The following is an 18,896-nucleotide window of genomic DNA, read 5'->3' as shown; positions in this document are numbered from 1 at the left end:
TGTTAAAAAAGCAAAAAAAAAAGCAAAAAAAGAAAGAAATGGGGAAAAAAGGAAACTATTAAAATGATTTTCTAACTGAAATGAGGAGTGCATTAAAATTTTGATAAATGAAATTTAATACTTTACCGATTGGATCTCTAGCGAAGATTGGCTTTGAAGGTGGACTAGGATCACCAACGCCAATTTCATTTTCTGCTGAAACACGGAATTCATATTGACAGCCTTCAAGGAGGTCAGGTACTTTGAACTGAGTACTGGGGAAAATTGGTTCTTTGGTAACTCTGACCCATCTTGTAGCCATTGTTTCCTTCTTTTCTACAATATAGTTTGTTATTGGCTTGCCTCCATCATATGGTTTGTTCCAAACTACTACTGCAGAGTCTTTGGTAACATCCTTAATGATTGGTTGCTCAGGTGCATCAGGAACACCTGGGTGAAAAGAAAAAAAAAAAAGAGCTCATGAGCACTACAAACAGAGTAAAGATTAAAGTATCAAAGTAAGATTGCAAATTAATAACATACGGAAACGGTCCTTGGCTTTCATCTCATCAGAGATGAGAGGATCACTTATGCCGTAAAGATTTTCAGCATAAATTCGAATTTGATATTCTTTTCCTTCAAGCAGCTTAGGAATTTTGCATGTTGTCTTAACTGTGGCAGATGTAACTGGCATCCACAGGTCTTTGTGTGCATCCTTCTTCTCAATAATGTAATTTGTAATTTCACTGCCTCCATCATCTAATGGAGGTTTCCAGGAAACTATCATATGATCTTTATGAACTTCATCAAATATAACTGGGCCTACTGGAGGTGATGGGCGATCTGTTTAAGGAAAAATAAAGAATACACATGCTTTTAGATGAACTTCACTTAATGACATAGATTAAACAGTGTCAATACAGTAAATGTATTATGAAATTAGAAACTTGGCATCACTGTTTTAATAAGGAATCAAGACCTCAAGACTATTCCTCTTTAATAAGTGTTTGACTTGCCAAACTTAATTCCTTATTGCTTATAAGGTATTTGCTGATTGACATTTTCTACAGTGTTGACATTGTCTAAATGCATGTAGACACATTAAGTTATTTGTGCTGAATAAACCAAGCCAGAGTTAACTATGTACTCAAAATAAATAAATAGTATTTCAGTATAAAAGAGAATGCAATGAATCAAGTTATTGTAATAAAGAACCCATTTTAGTATTTACTTTTTATATAATTCAATGAATTATAATCACTACTAAAAATCACAGACAGTACTGTTGTTCAGTAAAACCTACCAACAACATTAACTTGACAAAATCCTTTTCTTGATCCTGTGCTGTTCTCTACAGTAACACAATATTTGCCTGAGTCTTCACGGACAGATTTTAGTATCCCCAAGCAAAGAGTTGTAGGAGTTGTCTTGATCTTTGTACGGTCATCTTCTTTCACAACAATATCATCCTTTAGCCAAGTAACCTTTGGTGCAGGTTTGCCTGAGTAACGTCCAGTCAGGCTGAAAGCTTCACCAACCCGAACAATAAGCTTGTCTCTAAAGTCAAGATCAAGTGATGGAGGAGCTGAAAGACGATATTAAAAAACACAAATGTCAGCAACATTAATAAGAAAAAGTAAGGAATCAGTAAATGTAATCAGTGTTTTCAAAAGAAATATGAAAAAGATACATACCAATTTCATCCTTGCATGTGATTGGTTTTGTACAAAATGATGGCTTGCCTTGCCCCACAATATTACAAGCACTCACACGATACTCGTAGGTGTCACCCTCTTTCAAGCCTTCTACAGTGTATTTCCTATCAAGCATTTTCTCCTTTGTAACTCTGTGGAATTTTTCTTTTCCAATGAGACGGCTCTCTAGAACATACATGGTGATATCTGAACCTCCATTGTATTTTGGAGGGTTCCAAGTTAATGTAACAGAGTTCTTGGTAACTGCTTTTACTTCTAGGTCTTCTGGACGGTCAGGAACAGCTGTGAATAAACAAAAAAATATGATAAATGCATTTTTCTGCATATTTATCTTATATGATGGTAATCCAAACCTGAAAATATACTTACTTATTGGATCTCTAATGACAATCTCTTTTGTTGTTTCTGTGAATGGACCCATGCCAATTATATTCTCAGCTGCAATTCGGAAGAAGTAGGCTTTCCCTTCAGTAAGTCCCTGAACAGTAGCATTCTGTCTTGTAACTGTGCAGCTTACTGGAGTCCAAGCTCTATGGTCAGATTCACGTTTTTCAATTATATAGTTGGTAATAGGAGAACCACCATCATCTTCTGGAGTAAACCATGTCAATTTACAGGAGTCGTTGGTCAGGTTCTCAGTAAGGAATGGCATTCCAACTGGGCCTGGGACATCTGAAAGCAAAAAAGAAATGCAGTATTTAAGTATACATGCTGAATGTTATGAAATTTTACTTGTTTACAAGGACTAAAGTTGCTATTTACCTAGCACATCAACAATAATAGTCTTCTTCCGCTCGCCACCGGCATTTTTAGCAAGAAGAGTGTATATACCCTGGTGGCTCCTTTTGCAGTTCTTGATGACCAAAGAAGAACTAATAGCTGTTTCTTCTATTTTGGCTTCTTCTGGTAAAGCTTGGCCATCCCTGCTCCAAGTCACTGTTGGGGCTGGTTTTCCTGAGACGTATGCTATGATCCGAATTACTCCTCCAGCATGAACAACAATTCTGTCCCTGACACTTGCATCCAAATTAATATCAGGAGCCACTGTGGAAGGTGAACAAAAAAATTCAATGTGGGTTTTTTTTTCCCCACTTTGACTTAGAAGTACTAAAAATGTAAATGTAAATGATAAATACCAATTCTGTCCTTCATTTCAATAATGTCTGTAACTTCTCCAGGCTCTCCAATGCCAGCAGCATTCACTGCTCTAACTCTAAATTTGTAAAAACATCCTTCTTTTAATCCTGCCACAACGAACTTGGTTCCTCTAATTTCTTTATCTTTTACCTGGAAAAAAATATTATAACATCAGCTAACATCAAAGTATTATCAATTTCTTTGTTACGTTTGAAACAAATCTTAAATCAGATGTTGTTCCAGTTTTACACACAAGACAGTTTTAAGCATACATGGATTTAGCTCACATAGAATTCTTCAGAATCTATGTAAAGAAATACAGGACATGGACATACAAGCTATTCTGAAGATTCACCTTTTTGATAATTCTAATAGACAAGGATGTTACAGCAATTACAATAGTCTGTGGTCTCAGAAGAATTATGTGTATTATTGGACATATAAACTCATATAAGTGAGAGTGGCAAAAAAAAGGAATTTTTTGTTCTTTTTAAACCCCAATGCCTGTTTACCTGGAAACAGTGCAGGAAATTTAGGCATTACTTCAAATGCACCCAAAGGTTTATGGACATACAGAAAATAACCAAGGTATGCATCAGTTAAATTTTCAGTAATGCATTACCGAAAAAAAAATCAGTTATGCATCATTGAAAAAGGTAGGAAAATGTAGGGACATAGTAGTTGCAAATAATTTGGCACAGTTTGATACCAGTGAAACTTACTTTTGTGCTGGTTCTAACTTGGTGTTGTCTTCTGGTCTTTTACCACAAATTACCTACATATTTTCTCACATCTTTAAACAGAAATTTAAAAATTCTAAGTTTAGGAAACTGCAAAGTAAACTTCATGTGGTGGAGGGTCAATTACTGACTTTTACATTTGGTCTTATATTTTAAACATACGAAGATAATTATGGTGCAAAAATATGAACTTTTAGAAAATAACTTGCATAGCGAAAATCTGTTAAAAATATGTTTTCTGGAGCAATTTCTTTTGATAGACACACAGAGAGGAGAAACACAAATTCTGTAATAGTTTTCCACCTACCCGTTCCCATTCTTCCTTTCCTTCTTCTTTATACTCAACAATGTAGCCAGTGACCCTAGAACCACCATCCTTTAGTGGTGGAGTCCACTCCAAGTCTACAGAGGACTTCGTCCAATCAGTAACTTTTGGAATAGGAGGGCCAGGTGGGGCTGAAAGATATCATCATACCATTACAGCATAACAATATATTCTATGTTCTTATTTGAATATTTTCAATTTAAAAAATAGGAATATAAAATATTTACCAATAGGATCTCTAACAATTGCTGGATCAGATGGCATGCTTGGTGGACCAACACCGGCTGCATTGATAGCTGAAACACGGAACTGATATTCAGAGCCTTCAATAAGTCCTGTAACTTTGTATGAAACTCCCAGTGTCATAGGTTTGATAGGATCACGATTAACCCTAGTCCATCTCTTTCCGGTAGTCTCTTTGCGCTCCAACCAGTAACCAGTAATAGGAGAGCCACCATCATGTTCTGGTTCTTCCCAGTTTACAGTTATTGAGTCACGTGTTATACTGCTTACTGTTGGCTTGTCACAAGGTCCAGGAACAGCTGGGAGACAAAATTCACACATAGCTTGTAAAAAAAAATTCTAAAGGAAGGTGGAGGTAGCTAGAGTGCAAAACAGAGTTTTGCACTCACACGGTTGCGGTTACATTAGGTAGTTCCTTATCCTCACGAGACTCCTTCCTTCATTCTCCTTCCCAACCCTATTTAGGTACATATACTTCTGTGAAATGTAAAATATCTTTCTTTCAAATAACAATTGTCAAAAGTGAGTTTTTCTCGCCTTCCTGGATCAGTACGTATTTTCAGTGCCCAGCCTAACCTTGAATGTTTTAAGAATGATTTTCTCTTGCCAGCTTAATATACCTTCTACATCAGAGCTACTCTGCCTAATTTCTCTTTCAAAACTGAAGGCAGGAAATTGACTCTTCCTGATCTATGAGGTCAATAATGTCTCAAATACAACAGAACGACCTGAATCTTAACAAATAAACCCTTATTTGTATATTTAAACATTAAAAAAGCTTGAGATTGTATTTTAATGTATAACAAGATTGTATTTTAATGTATAACAAGGAGGGAGAAAAGTATTTTTAAGTACTATACATGCTTTTAAGAACTAACTATTAATACTAAAACTCTTCAAGCTCTTCTAAAAAATTCACTTACGTGAAGAGAGATAAGTAGTAGTGGTACTTAACAGATGCTGTACATATACCAGAGTGTGAAATGAATTGACATAATTTGAAAGCATATTGCTACTTACTGAAAAGGTTTCGTGCTGTTTCTGGTTCACTATCCAAAGGTTCTCCAATACCATATTTATTTTGTGCCATAATGCGGAACACATATTCATGGCCTTCCATCAACTTGGGAACAGTGAATAAGCATTCCTTAGGCTCATTAGTAACGGGTACCCATGTCCTCCTATTTGCTTCTTTTTTCTCTATAACATAGTTCGTAATCTTAGAACCACCATCATCCAATGGAGGAAGCCATGATATTGTCATTTTATCAGCCAAAATGGATTCAAATTTAATAGGTCCCACTGGAGGTCCAGGACGACCTAAATGAAACATTTTATAAAGAAGAATTAATTCAAATGCTATTAAAATAAAGTATCACATGAATGCTGTGAATTTATGTAATGCATAAGAGGTCTTGATATCTACCCAGAACATTTAGTCTCATCTCCTTTGAAGCAGTTCCCAGATTATTTACAGCTGTTATAGTATATAAGCCTGTATCACTTCTGCGAGACTGTTGAATCAATAAAGTGCAAGTATCTTCAGCAATGATCTTGTTGACATGTTGATCATACAGCACTGGTGTTTTGTCATCTGGTTTCTTTGGAGAAGCTTTTAGCCATGTTAACGTGGGGAAGGGCACACCCTTTATTTTGGCCACAATGTTAACATCTGTTCCTTCTTCAACCTCCATAAATTCTTTGAGTTCAATAGATGGTGGGCCTACAATGAAATGTTGGAAAAATGAACATAAAAATACTTCACAATTTTGAAATGGAATTTGTATTTACTGGTGTCACTTACTACTTACATGTCTGGTCTTTGACAACAAGTGGGCCAACAGTGGCTGAAGGCCTGCTAGGACCTGCTATATTTACAGCTTTCACTCTGAATTCGTATTCTCCACCTTCTACAAGATCCTCAACAGTAAACTTTGTTTCCTCCACGTCACGTCTGTTGCATTGCTTCCAAGTCTCTTTCACTTCTCCAGTACGATCCCAGCGGAGACATTCAACATTATAATGTGTAACAGGAGCTCCGCCATCATTCTTTGGTGGTTTCCATGTCAAGCTCACTGTGTTCTTGGTTACAAGGCCAATCTTTAGTTTAATAGGTGGATCAGGAGGATCTTCAGAAACAAAATAGAAATGTGAATAAATCCACTGTACAGTACCATCTGGTTTTAAAGAATTTGCCTGACTTTGATTTGACTTACGGATTGGATCCCTGGCTGTGGTCCGTTGGATGGTTTCTACAGGAGGACCAACACCAAAACGATTTTCTGCACGGACACGGAAGAAATACTCTTGGCCAGATATGAGATCAGGTACAACAAAGGAAGTACTTCCACAGTTTGCATTCACTTTAGTCCAGGCCTTTCCATCAATAGTTCTTTTCTCTATAACATAGCCTCTGATTCTATCTCCACCATCGTCGTCTGGCATCTTCCATGAAAGTTTACAACTGCCTCTTGTGATATCACTTACTTTTAGGTCTTTTGGCGGACCTGGGACATCTGTTAAGGTAAAAGCACAACCGAAACAATTTTACATAAGTATGTAGAAAAATAAGACTAAAATCTAGTATTTGAATGCTTCAATATGTGTAAACCTTACCAAGCACATTGACTCTGACATGTACAGTTTTTTGTCCTGCTTTGTTCTTTGCTGTAATACTGTATCTTCCAGAATGACTTCTGTTGCACTCAGGGATGGTAATCACTGAACGTGTATCAGTTGCTTCCACCTGTGTATTATAGAAAGAAAGAGAAATTATAGAACTTTATTTATGTTTGAAAAATTCAACAATACTAAAGTTACAAAAATTGCTTTACCTGAGCTTCTTCAGGTACACTATGACCTCCCTCCTATAAACAAAGGAAATAATGTAAATATAAAAGGGGATAAGCTTAAATGTCTAGAAACACATGTAGAAAAAACCTTTTTCTTTTACTAACCTTTGCTGTTGTCTTTGCTTTTCCTTCAAACTCCCAAAATGTTTTTGGAACTGGACGACCCTTGATAACAGCTGGGATTTTAATTGTTGTGCCAGCACGACAAGAGAGGAAATCCTGTGCTCCAATATCAAGGAAGATTTCTGGTTCCTCTGCAAAAATATTTTAATATATAAATTTTAAAAGCTACTGAAAGTAAATTTCTGTCAGCATTGAGCTAAAACCCCACACAAACGTGTAGAATGCCTGTTTATGTGAGAAAGGTTGGGTGTGCAAAAAGGAAGCTGGGAAGTATATGAATAGAAAAATTTGTTGTAGTCATTTCTTCATAAACCCCAACATTATTTCTTTAGGATGACTGTAGGTGCTCATCAGTTTTCTAATGGATCCTGCTCTGGTAATTGCCATCATGACATGTTAAAAAATGTGTGTCAATCGTTTGTTACATTTTTGCATAATTGTTTGTTCTGCTTTGTCTTTGGCTTGCTTGGCATCCTGCTTGAAAATTCACAGCAGTAGGTGGCATTTAGATATAAATACATAAATTAATTCCCAGAACACTTACCTAAAATATCTTGGACAGGTATTTCTGATGTTGCAGGACTTGGTTCTGATTCTCCAGCAGCATTTACAGCTTTCACCCTAAATCGGTATTTTCTGAGCTCTTTCAAGTTGGGAATAACACATTCACAAGTAGGAAAGAGTTTGTCTCCTTCATTCACCTTCTTCCAGTCAGTACTACCTTCCTCTTGCATTTCAACAATATATCCTTTTATAGGACTGCCACCATCCTTTTGTGGAGGCTTCCATGCAAGAGCTACGGATGATTTGGTTTTGTCTTTGACCTCTGGGCAAGATGGTGGACCAGGCACAACTTGTAAGACAAAAGCAAGTAAAAATTACCTGAGAGTTAGTGTCTGCCTTTATTTTTCTGAATAGTTTCTAGAAGAATGCAAGTATTTTCATCTTCTGTCGTACATAGAGTGTATAATCCTAGAATATGCATACTAATTACATATATTACATATATTAGTAAGGGATACTTAAGATACAAGGCATAAAGATTGAACTCTTTAACAATAAAGAAAAACAATAATATAAAAATCTGATTCTGAACACAAGTTTATTTGGCAGTGTTTGCATCGGTGTAATCACAGTTTAAGGTTCATAAAGGAGGTAAAAAAAATAAATTAAAACTATATTTAAAATGGTGAAAAAAGGCAAATCAGGAAACTACTTTGTGTCCATATATTCTTTTTGGTTTAATGAAAACAAAGCATTGGATTAATTGCACTAAATTCAGTATAAAGAATAGTAGCACATTTTGGTTATAGTTTGATATAGTCCTTAAAAATAGTCATACAAATTATATACTTACATATGGGATCTGCTGCTAAGGCAGGATCTGATGGTTCACTGGGAGGGCCAATTCCAGCAAGATTTTCAGCCATAACTCTAAACTGGTATTCAACACCTTCAGCCAAACGAAGCACATTGTACTCTAGACCTTTTACTGATGGTTTTGTTACTGGAGCCCTGTTAACACGTGACCAGTAGACACCTCCCACTTCTCTCTTCTCCAACCAATAGCCAGTTATTGGGCTGCCACCATCATTCAGAGGAGGCTCCCAACTCACCAGCATTGACGATCTGGTGCAACTTAAAATTTTTGGCTTTCTAGGAGGCCCAGGAAGGCCATAGGGATCCTTAATAACAACTTTCTCTGAGAGGCATTCATCACTTATTCCATATTTGTTTACAGCTCGGACTCTGAATTGATATTTTTCATTTGTTGTGAGATTCCATACCTGAAAAATAAGATTTAAATCAATACTTAGCTACTTTCAGAATAAACTCAGTTGAAGTTATGCAGCAGTTTTCACTTTAAATTCTGTCTTGGAATATCATCGGCATACCTATATTTAGGTACTACACAGCTGTATGTAATGCCCTAAGGATATTCTTATTTCATGTACATAGGACCACACATAAATAAAAATGTCATCATGTTTGTTTTTGCAATTGGTAAAACTATGAATAATGCTGGGAAATGGAAAGGAAGAGATCTTCTAAACACAGCTGAGATTAAGTAGCAAAAGAGAACAATTTATTTTGTTTTGTCACATGAGGAAAACACACTCACATAGATGGGCAACATTCATCCAGTACTTTTGGAGTGTAAACGGAGCATGAGCACAGGTATCTATGCAAGTAGCAGATTTCATTAGATGTGTACTATTGTTATTTTTAATGCATACTAAAGTATGTAATAAAGATATTTTATAAATTACCCCATATCTTCTCTCAACAGCACTTTTGGAGACTTCTTCCCACTCAGATTTCTTCCTACTAGCATCACGTTTCTCAATAATGTAATGGGTAATTTCACTACCACCATTATCAAGAGGTGCATCCCATGTTAAATAGCATGAATCTGCTTTAATATCAGAAACAGCAAGATTTCTTGGTGGAGAAGGACGATCTGTATGAAAGCAATAGAGCATAGAATTACATTAAGAAAAAGGCAAAAGCATTTTATTAGCTGTCATTTTATTAAAATGTCATGTCCTTACCATATACTTCAACATGCACATTGCGAAATGCAGTGCCAAGGCGATTGGAAGCTCTCACAGTGTAAGTGCCTTTGTCATTCCTCACTGCTGCAGGCAGGGTAAGTTCAGTTTTTGCCTCACTTCTAGATACTTCTTCCTTGGTTATCTTAAGTGCACTGGATGTTTGGTCAATTAAAACTTCATTCTTGTCCCATTCAATTTTTGGCATTGGCAGACCTGTCACATCAGCAGGAATATTAACTGGTTCTCCTGCCTTCACTTTGATAGTATCTCCTCTCACAGCCAAGCGTAATGTAACAGTTGGAGGTACTGAAAACAAGAAGGAAAATGACAGAGTGAGGATAGAGATGAAACAGAGAAATTGCCTTTCAGTGTTACGGATATATTTGTATGTATTTCTTTAAAGCAGATGTACCTTCATCATCTTGTATAACTACATTGAGGGGCAATGATGGTTCACTTTCTCCAATAGCATTGACAGCTTTGACACGGAATTCATACATATGAAGTTCATCAAGATTTTCAACAAGAAGAGATGTTTTTGGACAAAGTCTTGCATTAACTCTTTCATAGTCTTTTGAATCATGTCTCCTCTTCTCAACAATATATCCTAAGACAGGACTGCCACCATCACTACGCGGAGGCTTCCAATCAAGCGTAATTGTTGACTTCGTCCTTTCTGTGTACATGAACCTCTCAGGTGCTGTTGGAGGACCTATTAACACAGATAAATCATAGAAAAAAACATTAAAAAATTAGAGAATTTTAAATCATATGAATACAGTAGGTCTGGATTTTTAAAGCCATAGCTTTTGTATGCACAGTATCTGAGTATGGTTATGGCTAGTATAAAGTTTCTCATGTATGTGGATAAAAACATAACAAGGAGTGTCTCAGTAGACATCAGTATTTTCTTACATAAAGTAGTTTTACAGAACTGATTCAGAGATCTGACTGAAGGAATTAATCTAAGGCAGATGCCTTATCCAGGTAGTAGAAAAGTAAATATACTTTTTGTATAGCAAGCAATCCAAACAATAATACTCATTTATTAACCTATAATTAAAAATTGTTTTAAAAAAACCCATAAAATTAGTCATCTTACCTAATGGATCAACTGCAAGAATGGGTCCTATTTCAACAGGTGGACCAGTACCAAACTTGTTCTTGGCACTAACACGGAATTTATATTCCTGCCCTTCAACTAGACCTGTAATATCACATTTAGATCTCTCTGTGTCTATAGCTAGTCTCCATGTATGCATTTTGGCATCCTTCCGTTCAACAATGAAACCTATGATATCACTGCCACCATCGTCTTCAGGATCAGACCAGTTAAGCAAACACATCTTTCTGTTCGTGACCACTGGCTTTAGGTCAAGGACTGGCCCGGGAACATCTGAAAAACAAAATCAAACAAGTATGATAAAGCACAGAGATTATCTCACTAAAAGAAATACTCAGTTGATTTCAGAAAATATTTTTCTTACCAAATACTTCTACTCTGGTTCCTGCAGATTTGGAACCACTGCTATTGGTAGCAGTAATTACGTATCTTCCATGGTCTTTTCTCAATGCATTCTTAATGGTTAACTCAGATTTTGTACCAACATTTTCAATAACAACTCGATCTTTGTCTAATTCACGCTCCTCCACAGCCCATGCAATGGTGGGAGTAGGACGTCCTGTCACAGTAGCAGGAATTTTAATAGTTTGCCCAGCCATGATCTGAATGCCTGCTTTGACAGAAACATCCAGCTCGACAGTGGGAGGCTCTGCAGAAGAGAGAGAAATAGTTCATTAGTTCAAGGGAGAGATTCAAACCCACCTTTTAAGCAGCTGAACATTTCTTGAAAATAATACAACTGCAATACCTTTAGGTTCTGCAACTGTTGTGGGTTCAGTTTCACCAGGTGGTCCTTCACCAGCTGCATTAAGTGCAGTAACACGGAGTTTATAGTCTGCACCTTCTCTGACTTCTTTAACAGTATACTGTCGAACCTTAATGGGTTTCTCTGTGCAACGTGACCACTCTTTTACTCCCACCAGTTGTTTGTATACATGGTAACCAGTGATATCTCCACCACCATTATACACAGGAGGTTCCCATTCCAGCTCAATAGAAGTTGAGCTTGTATCAGCAACCCTTGGAATCGGTGGACCCGGAGGCACTATAAATAAATAGGTGTAAATCAAAGTTAAAGGCTATAAATCCTATTCCGTCACCTGTCTGCTATTAGCTTCTGCTAAGCTACTTACTTATTGGGTCCTGTGCAGTTTTTGGATCTGATGGTGGACTAAATTTACCAGGGCCAGCTGCATTTTCAGCACATACTCTGAAGATGTAGGTTAATCCTTCCAGCAGTCCTTCAACTTTTATTTCCAGAGCATTCACAAGGTTCCTGTTGACTCGAGCCCAATGAGTACTATTAATTTCACGTTTTTCAATCCAATATCCTATGATTGGGCTGCCATTGTCTTTTGGTTCATTCCATTTAACCAACATGCTGTTGCTGGTAACATCTTGCACATCAGGCTTATTAGGTGGATCTGGTGGAGCTGAAAAAAATAATTGTAATTTTGTCATCATTGCTGTCTTCTTCAGTGCTTACTCAAAGCTAAGAGAGAACTAAGATATGAGAAATGACTAATTTTAAGTCATTCATAGTTCTTTCTTTCTTAGAAACTTTGATTCCTAAGTGCAATCAGTAATCAAACTTGTAGTGGTTCTCTCTTTTGGTAAGACTATTAGTCTATTGAACACAAAGAATGTCACTATTCAGATGTTAAGTGTTTTTAGTGTAAAGATTTATGACGGTGATTCTCATTCTTATTTCTATACTGTTGAAGTTAGAATGTTTTCAGTATATCCCTTTACTTTGATGGTTTACAGTGTGTAATAAATAATAATTACATTGCTCAAGTTTCTTCTGGGAAACATTCACATAGATGAGGCTGACTGTTCTAAGAGTCTGTACAGTTTTACACTGGTTTTCTGAAAAGGTTGTATTTCAAAATTAAAACTTACAGAAAGGATCTTTCGCTGTCATTGGTTTTGAAACACATGGTGGCCCTGGTCCAACTCTATTTTCAGCAAATACACGGAAAAGATATTCTTTTCCTTCAATTAGTTTTGTTACATGGAATTTGCAATGCCTGAGTGTTGAACTGACAGTGACCCAGCCCATTTCAGCTTTTGTATTGTCTTTCTTTTCCAGTACATAGTTTAGGATTTCACTTCCACCATCATCGAGGGGAGGCTCCCACTTGCAAATGACAGAATTTTTCCTCACATCTTCAAATGTGAAGTTGACTGGAGGCCCAGGTATATCTGTGAGTAAAGCAAGAAAAATGATGAGAACTCATCTAGTGCACTTCTTACCCAATACTCTGAACAAACTAAGTGTTTTTGAGGACATTCTTTACATACCCAACACATTGACTTCACATGAGGCTTTTGCAACACCATGGTCATTTTCTACTTTAATTGTAAATGTGCCATGGTCAGCTCTGATGGAGTCACGAATTGATAGTACAGACTCTCCTTCTTTATGATTGTCAATACTCGTACGTTCTGGCAGTGAAAGCTGGAAAGGTTTCTCTTCTTCAGCTTCACCCTTCTTCTTCCTTGTATATGTTGTTACTCTCTTTTTGATTTCCTCTGGTCTGACAACTTCATCATTCCTCAGCCAAGTGATAGATGGATACGGTGACCCTGAAATATGTGCCTCAAGTATGATCTCATCACCTCTCTTCACCTCAAGGCCAGACTGTAGGTTTGCAGCAAGGAAGACTTTTGGAGCCTCTGTAATAACACAGAATGATAAATGGAGAGTAGAATCTTCCAATATGTTTGAAGATGTATGACAATTATTACAAACAATCAAATGAGCAATTCATACCTATAGGATCTACAGCTTTCACAAAAGGAGTAATCCGAGAAGGCTCACTGATGCCAGCAGCATTCTCAGCACGAACACGGAACTGATATTCCTTTCCTTCTTCAAGGCCTTTCACTGGATAAGTTAATAGAGGTACCAGATAGTCATTGCATCTCTCCCACCTCTCCTTGCCCTTAGCAAGCTTTTCTATTATATAGCCCATAATTTTGCTTCCACCATCAAAGAGGGGTGGTTTCCATGTAAGTGTTACTGATTTTGATGTTGGATTATGGACCTCAAGGTCAACAGGAGGATCTGGAGGCTCTGTGGAAGAGTAGCAAAAGAGGGATCATATGAGAAAAGAAAGTATGAAGATTTTAGTTAAAATTCAATTTGCTAGATGATTTAGTAGTAAAAAACCCTTACGTTTCGGGTCTTCGGCAATGATTGGGTTTCTTAGTTCAAGATATTCACCTCCTCCAATCTTATTGACAGCTTTAACACGGAAGTAATATTCACAGTTTGGGATAAGATCTTTGACTTGCCATGAGAGCTTATTTTCACCAGACATGACTGGGATATATGTTCTACGACCAGCTTCTCTGCGTTCCAGAACATAATGCAGAATAGGAGTACCACCATCAAAGTCTGGAGGTTCCCAGGATACTTTGCAAGAATTCTTAGTTACTTCGCTTGCCTTAATGTCTTTACACTGTCCAGGTGGACCTGTTTTAAATAAGAATAATGAAATTAGTTAACTAAATAGATGGGAAACTGTATTGCTAAATATGAAATTATATTGCATTTCTTTGCTTTGCAGAAAGCAGACAAAACCCACAAATGTTGGCTAGACAGCATATATATGAATTTATGTTCCTAAAGGTGAAAAATATTCATAATTCTTATATGCTTTTTCATATTTATATGATGACTATTCATAATAATTGAGCTTTGAGTAGCCACTGACTAGTTAGACCAACTTGGGGTAAATTGGTTTTTTTGTGAGATTTTGTAACATTAATGCCTTTATGGCAATCTACATCTGTCTGTGTTGAAGAGATTCCTCCACATAGCAGAAAAGGGATTTTTCTAGTCCTTTCTCCTGTCAGCTGCAGGGGTCAAGTGAGGATAAGTCTGTTTCTCAGAATGGAAGAAGCCTCGTTACCTATGACTTTGACATTGACTGAGCCAGTTGTTGATGCCAGCTTGTTCTCCAATGTGATAGTATAAACACCAGCATCAGCATGAACACTGTCTATGACTTCGAGCAAGGCAGATGTGTAGTCACTCTTCATTGTTGTTCTGTCACCAGCTTTCAACTCTTTGCCGTCTTTGTGCCATGTTATAGTTGGGGATGGAACAGCTCTGAAGGGTACAGGGATACTTAATTTCTGTCCTTTAACAACAACAATGTCACGGGTTTTTAGATCAATGGTTGGATTGCCTGTAAAAGTAAGTATATTATTACTAGAAAGTTGCCAAACACCATTCTTTTTTCAGTTATGCAGATCTGAAAAAAAAGAGACCTATTCTTACAGTCTGGGTCTTTGGCAACAACTTTTTCTGAGATGTCTGATGGCTCACTAGCTCCAACAGCATTGACAGCTCTGACTCTCAGCACGTATTCCTTGTCTGGAACAACACCTTCTTCCACTTTACATTTTAGGTCTTTTATTGGACGAGAATTGATTCGCATCCATTTTTCTGTTCCTGCTTCACACATCTCAACATTATACCCAATAATAGGGCTTCCACCATTCTTCTCAGGTGGCTTCCATGCAATACAAATGTGCTTTCGACCTGCATCTGTGACATGTAAATCCTGAGGAGGTGAAGGAGGGCCTGCAGGAATGGAAAAATATGGTGTCACTTTTCTCCCAGAATATCTGTTCTACACAGCACACTGCTTCTATAATCTATACACTGTGTATTATACTACTACTTACTTGTTGGATCTTCAATATGAATGAGGTCGGTTGGTTCACTGGGATGACCACAGCCAGCTTCATTTTCTGCACGAACCTGGAACTGTACATCTGTACCTTCAATGACATCAGTCACTCTGAAATTGCAATCTGGACCAGCTGTCTTGCCAGCTTTTACCCAGCGAGTGGCTAGTTTTTCTTTCTTTTCAATAACATATCTGAATAAATCAGGGAAAATACTATTAGGTACTTGAAATGTGATCACTTCAGACTTCTTGCTCAATAAAATAGATAAAGAGAGATTAGAATATTTTGGCCAATGGAAAAGTAGAGAGAGCCATGTGTGACAGGTTTAGTGAACTTTACTTCACGCATCAGCCACTTAGTCCTGGTAGGTCTTGGGTGTAAAGGGGCTGACATTACTGACAGACCCAAATCTGAAAGCCAATTCCTGAACATCTGCTCTGTTCTCAGGTTTTAGAGAGCTGCAGAGGTAAAAGAACCTCCAAGCTATACTTGTATCTTTGCTAGTTTGGATCTCAGTAGTTAGTCCACTGAGAATATTGGTAGATATTATCTGTGAATTACTCAGCTGTCAAAATTCTGCCTATGATAGGCTATGGGAAAGTAATGTGAATTAAGTTACTTATGTTGCTTCAGGCAGATCTCTGTAGTTGTCAGTTTGTTCAAGATATGCTTACTGTGATTGGGAAGGAGAGGAAGAGTGAAAATATAAAGAGGAAAAAATCTAACTGGCACTCAAGGTCAATGTCAGAGGACAGATACTTTAGAAACCAAAGAAAAGGACAAGTTACGAGCAACCCAAAGGAGTGAAACAGTCTCTTTGAAAAGAGTAATAAAGAAGAGAATGAACAGAAAAGAGATGAGGCTTCATCTTAGCTGAGTGTATGCAGTTTGAATGAGAAAGTAGGGCAGAAGGCAAATGTAGCAATACTACTTGGTGGATGGGTCTAAATGGCTACAGTTTTGGAGGAACTGGAGACTAGGGTTGCATTAATTTTTTTTTATTTTATATACAGTTCAATTTAATCTGATTTGATGCTGTTTTGAGGGTGTTGACACACGTTCATTGTTCATGCACATTAGGTTATTTATATTTGCATCATTTCCACATTTTAAAATCAAACCCTTTATTGCTTTGACCACATGGCTTCTCTTTTATATCCATCCACCTCTTTTTCATATAAAATGTGTCCATTTAAAATTTAAACATTTTGAGAGAAATGCTTTCATTCATGAAAAGATTTTGATCTACAGGAAACACTACTCAAACTTAAGATGACCTTACCTTTGAATTGGTCTGCCACCATCATTCTTTGGTGGTTCCCATTTCAAATCAACATGACCCTTTGTCACTTCAACTATTGTAAGAGCATATGGAGGCCCAGGTGTTGCTAAAAAAACCAAAATACACACATTAATAGGAATCCATTACACATGAGTTGTTTCTACTGATCACTCAGTAAGCAAATCTGAAACTTACTGAAAGTATCTTTAGCAAGCACTGAATCTTCAATTTCACAATAATCACTCTGTCCAATGGCATTTTCAGCAGCCACACGGAACACATACAATGAGCCTTCAGTCAGTGGGCTCACTGTGTACTTGGTATCTTTCACTGTTGTATCAACTGTCTGCCAGCCTTTTCGCCTTACATCTCTCTTTTCAACAATGTAGTTGGTAATTGGGGAACCTCCATCTTTTTCTGGTACTGTCCATTTAAGATCTGCTGTATTTTTAGTAATATTAATAACCTCAAGCCACCGAGGTGGTGAAGGAGGATCTGTAAAATAGAAAAAGAAGGTAAACCAGGTTAGTGTATTTCCCATCAAAGATCTTGGAAGACAGGGAATACACCAAAACTATTAAAACTGTGTATTTTCTTTGCTGACGCAGGGCAGATTTTAATATTTCTTAAGCCTTCCCAGAGTTCATTTGGTACCTACAGAGACAGGCAGACATAGAGCTTTTTTAAAGACAGAGACAGTATATTTGCAGCAGCAGCAGCGTGTTCTGAAACAATACTCACAGAGCCTCTCTTTGCACAGCACAGGGTCACTGGGTTCACTGGGCTCACTCTCGCCAGCCTTGTTCACAGCTCTTACACGGAATGAATATTCTTGTTTCTCCATAAGCCCTTTGAGGAAGTGTTCAGTTGTGGGAACTCCTTCAGCTACTCTCACCCACTCATCTGTTCCAGTCTTTAATAGTTCAATGACATAAGATTCGATCTTTGCCCCTCCATCGTGTTCTGGCTTTGTCCAGTTCAGGAATAATGATGTCTTGCCAACATCTTTCACAGTTGGCTTTCCAGGAGGCCATGGTGGATCTAGACAGGAGTCCAATATTAATTACATGATGGAAAACAAATAAATTTTTTGTTGTTGTTAAATTGAGACATTAAAAATGTGTTTATTATACCAATTGGGTCTTTCACTAAGATTGGCTCTGTTTCCTTGCTTGGTTTTCCAGGTCCTGCAAGATTCTCTGCCAAGACACGGAACTTATATTTCTTCTTATTTGTAAGACCTTTAACTCTGGAAATAAAAAATAAGTTTGATTAAACCAAATCTACACATTAACTTGTGCCTAAAACGTTATTCTCTCTACTCTTCCTAATACAGTTCACTTGGAAAAAATCTAAAAAATACCCAAATTACTGCTAATGATGTTCTATGAAATGGTGAACATTCAAAGAGGGTATATTGTCAACAGTAAAATGGTGCACCAAGACATAGAAACCAATGTTTTGAGAGCCATCTTGCATTTTTGCATGTTCCATGGTTGTTAGTTAATCTGAATATCAGGAGAAAAATACCCCTGGGTTTTGGCAAATGAGTACTTCAGATGGCTATGTCTACTATTTTATAATGTCTTATAAATAATCACATAGCATAGAAATTATTAAGCATAACATTAAAAAAAAAAAAAGAGACGAGTCACTCTTCTGTAAAGATATTCTTCTTTAAAATTAATTATATAAAAAAGTATGCCAATAGATCTTATTTGGATCTAAACTTATGGAAGCAAGGAGAAAAGAGTAAGAACAGTGTAAAACTTGTTTAAAAGGCTACTGTTACATTTTTATGTCTCTGTGACCTATTTCAGACTAAACTGACTATGGTCTTACTTGAATGTTGTATCTTTCACTGGCATTTTATTGCATTTTATCCATTTATCCTGTTCAGGATCATATCTTTCAACCCAGTAGCCAGTTATGGGGCTGCCACCATCTTCATCTGGTTCATTCCATGTTAAGGTGACTGAGTCTTTAGTGACCTCTGTAGGCTTGAGACCTGTTGGAGGGCCTGGTGGATCTGTATAAATTAATAAATTAAAACAAAACAAAACAAGAAAAACAAAAAACAAAACCATCACACATATGTTGGTTTCCCCCCCCCCA

At 37.1% G+C, this 18,896-nt stretch overlaps 1 protein-coding gene across 1 annotated transcript in view; it reads right to left on the bottom strand.

Moving 5' to 3' along the window:
• Positions 1 to 18,896, bottom strand: part of TTN (titin) — a 239,280-nt gene that overhangs the window by 62,482 nt on the left and 157,902 nt on the right. The window contains exons 213-249 of the mRNA XM_049802399.1: positions 18,624 to 18,810; positions 17,915 to 18,030; positions 17,523 to 17,822; positions 16,977 to 17,276; positions 16,782 to 16,887; positions 15,494 to 15,690; positions 15,084 to 15,389; positions 14,713 to 14,991; positions 13,974 to 14,273; positions 13,569 to 13,871; positions 13,097 to 13,471; positions 12,695 to 12,997; positions 11,926 to 12,225; positions 11,541 to 11,837; positions 11,157 to 11,441; positions 10,772 to 11,065; positions 10,082 to 10,381; positions 9,667 to 9,975; positions 9,385 to 9,575; positions 8,472 to 8,901; positions 7,659 to 7,967; positions 7,097 to 7,245; positions 6,974 to 7,006; positions 6,756 to 6,885; positions 6,356 to 6,655; positions 5,951 to 6,268; positions 5,566 to 5,862; positions 5,160 to 5,459; positions 4,124 to 4,438; positions 3,879 to 4,027; positions 2,831 to 2,981; positions 2,457 to 2,738; positions 2,064 to 2,366; positions 1,674 to 1,976; positions 1,283 to 1,564; positions 523 to 822; positions 127 to 429 (exon numbers count right to left, since the gene is read on the bottom strand). Of these exons, the coding sequence (XP_049658356.1) occupies positions 127 to 429; positions 523 to 822; positions 1,283 to 1,564; positions 1,674 to 1,976; positions 2,064 to 2,366; positions 2,457 to 2,738; positions 2,831 to 2,981; positions 3,879 to 4,027; positions 4,124 to 4,438; positions 5,160 to 5,459; positions 5,566 to 5,862; positions 5,951 to 6,268; positions 6,356 to 6,655; positions 6,756 to 6,885; positions 6,974 to 7,006; positions 7,097 to 7,245; positions 7,659 to 7,967; positions 8,472 to 8,901; positions 9,385 to 9,575; positions 9,667 to 9,975; positions 10,082 to 10,381; positions 10,772 to 11,065; positions 11,157 to 11,441; positions 11,541 to 11,837; positions 11,926 to 12,225; positions 12,695 to 12,997; positions 13,097 to 13,471; positions 13,569 to 13,871; positions 13,974 to 14,273; positions 14,713 to 14,991; positions 15,084 to 15,389; positions 15,494 to 15,690; positions 16,782 to 16,887; positions 16,977 to 17,276; positions 17,523 to 17,822; positions 17,915 to 18,030; positions 18,624 to 18,810 (9,702 nt within the window). The remainder of the gene's footprint in view (positions 1 to 126; positions 430 to 522; positions 823 to 1,282; positions 1,565 to 1,673; positions 1,977 to 2,063; positions 2,367 to 2,456; positions 2,739 to 2,830; positions 2,982 to 3,878; positions 4,028 to 4,123; positions 4,439 to 5,159; positions 5,460 to 5,565; positions 5,863 to 5,950; positions 6,269 to 6,355; positions 6,656 to 6,755; positions 6,886 to 6,973; positions 7,007 to 7,096; positions 7,246 to 7,658; positions 7,968 to 8,471; positions 8,902 to 9,384; positions 9,576 to 9,666; positions 9,976 to 10,081; positions 10,382 to 10,771; positions 11,066 to 11,156; positions 11,442 to 11,540; positions 11,838 to 11,925; positions 12,226 to 12,694; positions 12,998 to 13,096; positions 13,472 to 13,568; positions 13,872 to 13,973; positions 14,274 to 14,712; positions 14,992 to 15,083; positions 15,390 to 15,493; positions 15,691 to 16,781; positions 16,888 to 16,976; positions 17,277 to 17,522; positions 17,823 to 17,914; positions 18,031 to 18,623; positions 18,811 to 18,896) is intronic.

This window comes from Accipiter gentilis, chromosome 1, assembly GCF_929443795.1.
Source record: "Accipiter gentilis chromosome 1, bAccGen1.1, whole genome shotgun sequence".
Lineage (NCBI taxonomy): Eukaryota > Metazoa > Chordata > Aves > Accipitriformes > Accipitridae > Astur > Astur gentilis.
Note: the sequence above shows the minus strand (reverse complement) of the source record. Positions and strands in the feature narration are given on the sequence as shown.